This window comes from Cyclopterus lumpus, chromosome 4, assembly GCF_009769545.1.
Source record: "Cyclopterus lumpus isolate fCycLum1 chromosome 4, fCycLum1.pri, whole genome shotgun sequence".
NCBI lineage: Eukaryota > Metazoa > Chordata > Actinopteri > Perciformes > Cyclopteridae > Cyclopterus > Cyclopterus lumpus.
The window spans coordinates 11,173,840-11,183,860 of record NC_046969.1 but is presented as its reverse complement, the minus strand read 5'-3'; the positions used below and the strand labels follow the sequence as shown (position 1 = coordinate 11,183,860).

The 10,021-nt window shown below is 39.7% G+C and overlaps 1 protein-coding gene across 1 annotated transcript; it reads right to left on the bottom strand.

Moving 5' to 3' along the window:
* Positions 1 to 1,050: 1,050 nt before the first annotated feature.
* c4h1orf210 (chromosome 4 C1orf210 homolog) lies at positions 1,051 to 8,167 on the bottom strand. Its single transcript, XM_034531136.1, has 4 exons — positions 8,010 to 8,167; positions 3,688 to 4,275; positions 3,248 to 3,442; positions 1,051 to 2,060 (listed from the first exon to the last, which is right to left on the bottom strand). The coding sequence occupies exons 2-4, from the start codon at positions 3,743 to 3,745 to the stop codon at positions 1,855 to 1,857; spliced, it is 459 nt and encodes a 152-aa protein (XP_034387027.1). The 5' UTR covers positions 3,746 to 4,275; positions 8,010 to 8,167; the 3' UTR covers positions 1,051 to 1,854.
* Positions 8,168 to 10,021: the final 1,854 nt, after the last annotated feature.

The window sequence follows — 10,021 nt, the reverse complement described above, 5'->3', positions numbered from 1 at the left end:
TGCCATTGACAACCACTTGAGGCGATTCGGAAGGTGCACTCTTGGTTTTTATGCCAGGGTCCTCTTGACTGAGCAACTCTGTTATCTCCTTGTCTTGAAATATCTGAAGCATCTCCCTCTGCAGCTGGATGACAGACTCCTGCAACACCTGGTAGCGCATTACCAGCCGGATCTGGTCAGCCAGACGCTGGCCAGCAATCTGGTTTTGAAAGGAGAAAGTTGGGGTTTCACGCTGTATATGTCAATGTGACAAACATATCTATTTCGTTAATATTGTTAGTGTAGATGGTTCATACTGTAGAGCTTGTAAATTACACTTACTTTGTAATAGGACTCCAGGTGTTTAATCATCTCTCTCAGGGTGAAGTTGTTGGGTGATATTTCTTAAGCAAATAACACTTTTTGAGATTATCCAAACATTTTGTTACAAACTAATCTCAATTAATAAAAAATATCTAAGGTAAAGTAAATGATTGCATAAACATTCAACATCATCGTTACCGTGTGCTTATTGGATAGAGGGTATCAGCTGATCTGCGCAGCTGGTGTCATGATTGACGGTGCAGAACAATGACAGCAAGTAAACAATGAGTGAGCATGTGTCAGAAATGATTGGCAGACATATGAGGAATAAATGGCAGGCTGAGGGGTATGGTCTTCCTGTCTGAACATGCACTTATAGCTCCATTACTGATGTTACTGACTCACACAATTCACAGTTGTAGTCTTTTCTTTACTTCATTAATATAATAAATACCTTTAATTCAACATCATCCATTGTGTCCTTTCCCATATTTGTCATAACCTTTGTTGTGACAAATTGGGGGCTCGTCCGTCTTTTTCCCGTTTGTGCTGTGACGTCTAGGTAGGATTTGGGAAGGTGTAGTAGCGACCAAGTGGAGAGTAACTAATTACAAGTAGACTAATGCTTTTACTATATTTGATCCAGCCTACATGTTCTATGTAGCAGTAGTTGTATCTTTTTTTCAAACATATGTAAAAGGGACATTATACTTTCTAGCGCAAAAACAAATCACAAAGTACATTGATGCTGTCACAATGCAATTTTAAAGATGTGAAATTAATTTCCCTTTTCTGCTGTAAAGCTATGGAGTGATCTGTCTGTATTTAGCTCACCTATGAAGGAAAAATGGGCAGCACATTGCAGAGCATCACAGTATCCACAGCAGCATAACATCATCTTTGTGTTGTCGCAACTCAGAGGACTTTATGAAATGTGAAAACAGTTGAATGGGCTTTCACGTCATACACTCATCTATACTTTTGCGTATGCGTGACAAGAGATGGCAATGCAAAGTGAAATGCTCCTGTTCATATTCAGCACAACTGCTTATTTGTCTAAATAATACACATTTTTATTTCAGAACCTTTGCTGTCAAATCAAGTAATCAATCAACCAACCAATACAGCCAAACACTGATCACAGATACAAAGGAATATTTGTTAATGTCCATATTTACAGAAAACCTCTTGACCTAATTTTCCCTCCTTAAAAAGAAGATGATTGACAACAAAATATCACGTATAACTAAAACACATATTATTATGACTAGTACCGTTACTTGTGTCAGTATACTGACAAATAAGCCGTGACAAAAAGTATATATTTTTATATGGACTTGGAGAACTGCTGCCTTAATAATGTACCTTGCATTAAGTCTAACAATTAAGACACTCTTGTGCACTGGTATTAACATTGATATGCTGTCCTAACATTTAACCTTTTTTAACAATTGTTTGAGACAATATGAATCTTACAAATAAAAAAATGTGGGAGTGGAATTGTTTTTTTCTAGGGGTTTATATAGCTGAGGAGGTGTAGAGGCAGTCCTGCTAAGCGATGCTGAATTCAATTTCATCCATCTCCTCCTCGGTGTCCTCCATGTTCTCCGCTGCTCTTGCAGCCCTCGCTCTCTCGCTGGCCGGGATGTAGTTGTCCTCAATGAAGCCGTCATCGTCTTCCTCGCTCACAGCAGGGATACAGTGAGGGTTATTTCCACGTCCACGTCCCCCATGCATGGCGAATTCCACCTCCAGGACTGGAAGCAGTGAAAGAAATACAAGAGGTGTGCTGCATGACAATCATCGAAAGGTAAGTCCTATATGTCATTCTAACTGACAGTAGGGTTAGTTTTTATCCATCCGTCCATTATTTACCGGCTTATCCTAATCAGGGTCACGGGGGTATCCCAGCTGACAGAGGGCAAGTGGGCAAAAACCAAAAAGATGGAAAGCTGTAATGTCACACTGGTTACCGGTGGCCGACTATACCTTGAATAGGGAAGGTAGCGCCGTAGTAGCACTTTAGTAGCACTTAAATGGCTCTCACTTTGCACTTTGTAGTTTAACTTTATTGAAGAAATTGTACTTGCTTGATTCTTGTTGTTCTGAGTTTGGACTAGTGGTTGAATGCACTTATTGTAAGTCGCTTTGGATAAAAGCGTCAGCTAAATGACATATAATGTAATGTAATGTAATGTATAGCCTGTTTAAGGTAGACTAACGAGCTGGGTTGTGTCATCAGATGAAGTTTGACAGAAATGTTACTCTCAAATGAGCTTTTAATGAATACTGTTTCATCAGCGCACTAGCAGAGAAAGTGTCTTACAGAAAATCTTCACACTTCCATCTTATTGAAATGTTTTTTTTAGTTTTTGACCATGATGGATCGTTGTGTTTTTCTTTCTCATACACACTTGCGCTGTATGAAGCACAAGAAAAACAATATATTTTTTATGTAAAATATAATTGTATTGGCACTCCTTGTTTCAGATTTGGCTTGAAATGTGCATCACTCTTGTGTCGCATTGTGTTAAATGTGTTGTGGACGTGACATTACAATTACACGTGTAATGTTTGTTTTGTTCTTTATTTTAGCCACATCCTTGCTGAATTATAATTTGTTTGGCCAAGTGGGAGCTGCAACAAGGTGTAAACACAACATTGGCATCTTCCAATAATAAAGGAATATCGTATCATAATAATAATAATTATGAATTCATTAATATATTATAATAGTATCATATGTTCACACCTAGCTATTTGCTAACTTTGTCTGTCTGCAGCTCGTTCACTAAACACTAAAATGCCTCATGTGTTTTTTTTTCTGAATTCTAATATTTATTCCAGACTAAAAAGTAGGATACAGTCAAATAGTAAAACAAAAGCTGAAAACAAGGACGGTTTTGAAATGTTAAGGTATGTTTTATGGATTAAAAAAACCAACCTGAGGGGTCACACTGGCTGACGGTGTCCGTCTCCCTGAGCCGTGTGTGCCTGTAGCTGGCCAGGTAGCGACGGACCACCTGGCATTTAGCTAGAAGGGCGATAAGCATGGAGATGGCGATGGCTGTGACCAGGACAGCCACCAGGAACGCCCAGTTGTGAGATTTATATTTGGATGTCAGACTTGCCAACGTGACTGCAAGAGAGGGACATTAATCACACACCTTGTCATTGTGGAACGCACCCTCATAACCAAATCTCAGCTCACTCCCACCTCAAAGCAGGTGGACATTGAATCCTCTATTATTCAGTTTAAGATGTCTTTCTTTACCAAAAAATGATCTAGATCCAGATTTAGACTAAACTGGCAAGACTCCTATACATTTCGCTGATAAATGAAATGTTTCTGTTTGACATTGAAGTCGTAAACTGAATTCTTACTGTTTAGTGTTGCTGTTGGTGTAGCTGTCGAGAGCATGCTATTTGATGATGGTTCCATCTGTCTTTCTTCTTGTTTGTGCAGTCTATTTCGTGGTGACTTCTCCTGTGTGGCTCAGTTTCCTTCTTGTTGGATGCTCTTGCTTTGGGGCACCATTAACTCTAGCATGAAGCCATGGTTCATGGGTGCATATCACACATGTCAGTCAAAGAGCAGTGTTTGTGACATGCTAATTTACAGCCTATTGAACTACTGTCACTGACGCTGGAGATGAGGTTGTAATTAGTTCTCCAACCGATGTTTGGAAATGTGCAAAGCTGCTTACTGCTGTCTGGTCTTCAGCAGGTAAAAAACAAATGGGATCAGAGGGAACTGTTGCAGGGCAGGCATCTCCCCAGATGAGGGAGGTAGTTGTCTGGAAGATTTCTGCTGACCACGAGGGAGTTAAACCTTCAAAGCGCCACTAGATGGCGAGGTTGAGTGACAGGGGACTCCTTGTTTCAGTAACAAGTGAAAGGTAGAGGCAGCGTCGTCATCCTATGTATGAGTTGAAATATGAGCCAGCGTCCTCTGGCTTCAGTCAAATGAGGCTTTAGAGAAAGGGTGAAATAGAAATAGTGAGTTAAATCCGTATGAATCACACATACTAACAAACTTGCAAACAAAGGCATCTTGCAAAAAGGGGGAAAAAAAGCTTTTGCAGTAGAATACAGTATCAGTAAACTACAATGTTCACATATCCCACTTGCATTGTGGTTTTGAATTCTTTTGGACTCTTTGTGCCAGCGAATGCATATTTTATAACTGAACCACTCAAAAAGAACTTGAAACATCGAATGACCTAAATATTTCACTTAGTATGTATGAAGAGTGTCATCATAAAAAGGATACGCTGCCTGGATCCTCTGAATCCAGAAGTCCTAATTAAGTACAAGCTGTCAGGAACTCAGGAGGATATCATCCACAACAGGAAAAGTGTGTCGCAAACAGGAAGTCCCACATACTGCAGGACCTTCCTCCATAGGTCCAGCTGACACAAAGCACTGGTAAAATCACCAGTGTGCGTGTGTGTGTGTGCGTGTGTGTGTGTGTGTGTGTGTGTGTGTGTGTGTGTGTCTGCGTGTGTGCGTGCATGCTCATTGTCAGTGGGTGTGCCAGCTCTTGCAGCCGTCACCTCATTTTGTCGTTGAGCTGCCCACTCGTGTTGTTTGGAGCTCCGGTGCTCCTCTTGTTTTAATAATTTACATTTGTTTGTGATGTCGATGGGTTAGTTTGGCTTTTCACCCCACAGTCAGACAACTTGACTTGATTGACGCACATGCAGCAACACATGCAACAAATCAAAAAATGCAACAAACATTTTGGTGCACACATTTTGCTGTTTGCTGTCCTAATTTTGTAATATGTTGTCACTAATGGCAACCAAAGTATCCCTGCAAACGTCCCACAATACAAGAGTCACAGACTGCTCAAAGGGCATTAGATGCCTACCGGATATTATTTGTTTGCAACAACAAACATGGCCAATATATAAAGTAGATGCAGATAGGAAATGACTTCGGAACACGTTGTTGAACATTGCACGAGTCTGTGCTGTAGAAATAGTTCAACATTTTGAAAATGATCCTTATTAGCTTTGTTGCTGTGAGGCATGGTGAGAGTATTGATAACACTTAAACATATAAAGTTAATGTAGATTAGCACAAAGCCTCTGTCCAATGGTTGTACATTCTGTCTCTCTGACAATCAACACTTGAAATAATGAAGGCACTTGCAAATGATTTTTACACAATGTAAATCATATTTTCGTGTTCCATTTTTAACTCTATAAGATTCCATTCAACTTTTTTGTTTTCTTTTTACAAAATGTACTGGCAACGAGGAAGATCTTGGGTGGATAATGAAAATAATAATAAATATGATTCTTCTTAAATCATACTCTCTAAACTAAAAAGACAATCTGGTTTGAATTGACAGCCTACACTATTACTAAGCTTGTCTCCAAGGTATGTATCTATTGAGGGATATTTATCTATTGTAAATATTCCTGCATTGGGACTAATAGAGAATTATCTTATCTTATCTTATCTTAAACATAAAGTGTGTATTTGGATGGATGAGGAAAACAACACTGAATGGAAATGCTACTGACTCTTAGCCCATAAAGAATTCATACTGATTGGCAGTGTTGGCTGTACACACACTAACTGGGCTGCCTTCATCGCTTCCTCTTCTGTCCTCACACATGCAAAGCACAACAAAATATACAAACAAAGCAGCATACGAACGGGAGTTATAGGAGACAAGTTTGGGAGCGAGAAATTGTCTGTGCACCATAGTGCCGATTTTGTATGTAAACATGCATTGTGTAAGAGGCTACATTTGCATCTTCGTCTGCAAAATCTGCGTTAATTATAATTCTCATAAGGGGAGGAGTCAGTTTTTCTTAGTCACTCTTTGTTTCAGTGCCCCTAAATTGTTAATGGAGTGTCAGTTTATAGACACTAATGATGGCCAGAGGGGTTGAAACATTTAGTTTTCTGTCATCAAACTGAACATCAGCATTAGATTATTCGCTTTATCACATTCCTTCGAACAGGAAAATTAACTTTTTCACAATTTTAGGATTTGATTATGCCGGTTAAGATGGTTGGTGGAACTTCAGTACAACGTTGGGGAAATTTGTACTGTGCAAATTTAGATTTATTCTCATTACAATTCAAAAGTAGATATTGTACTTATTACGATCTTGTGGCCCCGTTTGAGTTGTTAGCAATCAATAACTCATTCTCCTTATTAACTCAGATAGTTTCCAGGCCAAAATGTCCAATATTTCACCCAAAGAATGCCAAATACTAATTAGTATACAAGAGCCATCTTGTTTAGTTTTTTTCTTTCTTTTTTTAAAATAATTTCCTAACCCTGAAGATTTCTTGAGACCAGCTGCAGTCGGTCCGACCTCTAATTTGGGAATCACTTGACTAAACTACCAAACTGTATGTGAAGTAGTTTTAAAAGAGTTCCACCTCAACCAGCCTCAACAGTAACATGCTACTTGATTCATCACTATTAACAATGTAATAATGTAATATATAATACATAATAGTATAGTAGTCAAAAGTTTAATTTGTAACTAAACCATGTATATTTACATGGTTGTGTTACCTACGTAAAGGATCTGAGTACCTCTCCCACTACTGAACTTATGTAACAAAGAGCTTTATATTAATAACAAAAACTCATTGGAATTTCATTTTGAAAACTCCTCACACAAAATTGCAATTCGATTCATATCACAAATCCTACTTGACCGAGCAAACATCTCTCTCCCTGGCTATGATAATCACACACATTCATAAACCACAGAAAATCAAAGAGACGTCCTTCTGTTGACGTCGTTCCAACACGGCAACCCACAGGGCAACATGCAGCAAGCCTCCCTCTTATTCCACTGCCAAGATCTGTATTTCTGCCTTGCTTTGAAAATGTGTGGAGGAGTCGGGCTGCACTGAGCTATTGTTTGTCAAGGATAATGGCATAAGGTCACCTGTCTGAGACGTTGTTTATGAGCATGATTATTAAACTCACACACTGTAAGTCATGCTCAAAGAGCCTGCGTAAAATATCTGAATAAGAATTCAACCTGTACTTTTTTTTTTTGCCCTTTCAAGTTTAATTGAAGCAAGGTCATATTACTTTCAGTATCTCAAATGTCATGTTTGTTTGTTTTCTTTCAGCCCTGGAATAATGGCAGTGTCAACAGAGAGACATAATGGGTAACAGCCGGACATATTAACGTGAAGCTAATCAAACAACACACTGACTTGCATCATGACCACAGAACTACGACATTTAAAAAAATGGCTCCTTTATAACATATCTGAATGTGTGCTTCTTAAAGAGTGAACAGAAAATGAAAACAACGTGAGGGTAAGCTGCTAATGGTGCTTTACTGTTTTGGGTGAAAACAGCAAGTTGCCAACATGCAACAGGTGCAGGGAAAGGTTTGGCTTGCACTACGCGTCATTTCTGTATGACAGAACAACCTTCATGGACTGCTAGAGCACTGAATAACTGCAATGTAATACAGTTTTTACCATGATTTAATTTGTTGCGGTGCTCTAAATGTATAGCAAATAAGTCTGGGAGTGCCTTCTTCAGTCTGTCCTCCTTTTTTTGGTCAAAACCCAAAGTAAACAGATGAATGTATCTGCGAATATATTGCTTTGGAGCAGTTGTAATCCCAGCAAGCAGTCGTGTGATCTTTACATCGTGCAACAGCTTCTGACTGTAGATCCCACTTTTAGAATAGCAGCTATCTTACCTGGTCACCTGTCTGTTGGGTCTTCTAGCTCCAGCGAGTTCACCTCTTTTCTTTCCACTCTCATAATTCACATCAGCCTTATTAGCTTTTTTTTGCTTTCTCTGTAAAATGGAGAAATGTTGTTCAAAGGTTGAACGAGGTGTGCTCTGCAGAAGGACAAGTTAATCAGTAACTTTGTAACTAAGGTGTACTCCCTCCCTCCTACTATTGCGTCTCTCTGGCCAATGGCACAGCAGACCTGGGGCAATGTTGTCACTCAGCGGTGGCCAACCAGGGTGAGGTCAAATATAACTTATGAGCAACATGTTTTAAATGACCAGTGTGCCTTTACAGTTAAACTGTAAGAAAGCAGTCAAACCTGTTTGTTGCAAATATATGTTCTGTATTGTAGCTACAGTGGGTAATCAAATAATCTTGTTTGATATCTGCTTCGTGTGGCTTTTCACTCTGGCATAGTGTGAGCTTAGTTTAGATAGTATGCCTGCCAGGAGCCACGCCTTGCTTTGTTTATCAAAAATGTAAATCCTCCCCTCCTTTGAAACGAGGGAGGAAATCAGACAAGATACAGTTTGTGGCAACAAGGAGTTTTGTTTGTTTAAGACGTACAGCCCGAGAGGAGGGAACAGACCTCTGGTGGCTTTGAAAGGAAAAGCGAGGTGACCCTGAAAACAATAGGGCCACTTCCTGGCCACTCTGCATCTTTACATCTCCCTCCCTTACTCTTCCTCCTTCCCTTCCTCCACACGTTCCAGGATGCTTCAGTTGCATGTCTTGGGGCAGATGGCAGGGACGAGGATGGGTTGGGACAGTAAAATGATAACTCAGCATCAGCTGGAATAAACAGTAGGGGATTCCCACCACAGATACTAGGGATTGTTTGGCTGTTGGATTATTGTAGTTATGGCATGCTTTTTCCATTCAGCATCTATAAGAAAGACCTGATCGTTGTTGAAGAGTTGAATTTGGATAAGAACAAGGTGAACGTCTTCTTTAAACATGTGTTAACTGATTTGTTGGACACTTGGGGGCAGCAAAAACAAGCTACACAACAGACTCAATATCACTTTTCTTCTTGTTAGGAAAGAGTTGCTCATTGACACACCGAGTGTATAAAGAGTAACATTAGCATTGATTTGAAGTTGTGTTTGTGTCCAAGTTAAGTCCAATATGCACTCTACTTTTAGCTCTATTTTGTGCGCCACCAAGTCGTGAGAGAAATATTTATTTAACTTAAGATAATAAATTCTCCACCCTGCTCTCCACTTTACATGATGCAACAGTCAAATAAGGAAAGGTGCACAATTGTTAATGTAAAATGTGCGGATAGTAAGTAAAAAGAAGAAATTTAGAAAGGTACACTTTTATTGATCCCCATGGGGAAATTCTTCTCTGTATTTGAGTCATCCTTAGTTATTAAGGAGCAGTGGGCTGCAGTGAAGTGCCCGGGGAGCAACTGGGGGTTCAGTGTGTGACCATGTGCAGAGACAATACATTACATCTAGACAGATGTGATCATTGTCTAATCGGAAAGGTATTTAAGTTCAGATTTTTTCAAAATGATTACAATTTGAAAACATATTTCTTGTCAAATGACGGTAATGTCTTCAGTCCATTTAGACAAACATAAACAAGGTTAAGTGACACTTGTGGAGCTGTATTCAGATTCCGGATAAGACCATTGGAGACCATGGGCTTTCCCCCCTTTTTTCTACCATGGGATGTTTACTGTTTGTCCTCTCAGTGAAGCAGTGGAGGTGGGGTCTGATGTCAAGGCCCCTTCTGTGGGCAAGATGTGAAGGCCTCGCTAAGTCTTTAAAGAGGGAAATAACAACACGTGTCACACTGCACATAACAATGGACAGTCGGTTGAGAAGAGCTATGTGACAAACAGGCCTGCAACTGGTCATTAAGCATCAAGAGGAGACGCTCAGCTTAAACTATTTTTTTCTTGCCTCTCATCAAATTCCCCGCTGCAGCCATTGTGATGTGCATACACTGAAGTGTTGATTTTA

Excerpts from the sequence above, each read along its gene's own strand:
- c4h1orf210 (XM_034531136.1), bottom strand. The coding sequence starts at position 3,745 with ATGGAACCATCATCAAATAGCATGCTCTCGACAGCTACACCAACAGCA. Across the intron at positions 3,443-3,687 it reads ACCAACAGCAACACTAAACA|TCACGTTGGCAAGTCTGACA; the intron begins GTAAGAATTCAG and ends CCTCTCTTGCAG. Across the intron at positions 2,061-3,247 it reads CAGCCAGTGTGACCCCTCAG|TCCTGGAGGTGGAATTCGCC; the intron begins GTTGGTTTTTTT and ends CACTGCTTCCAG.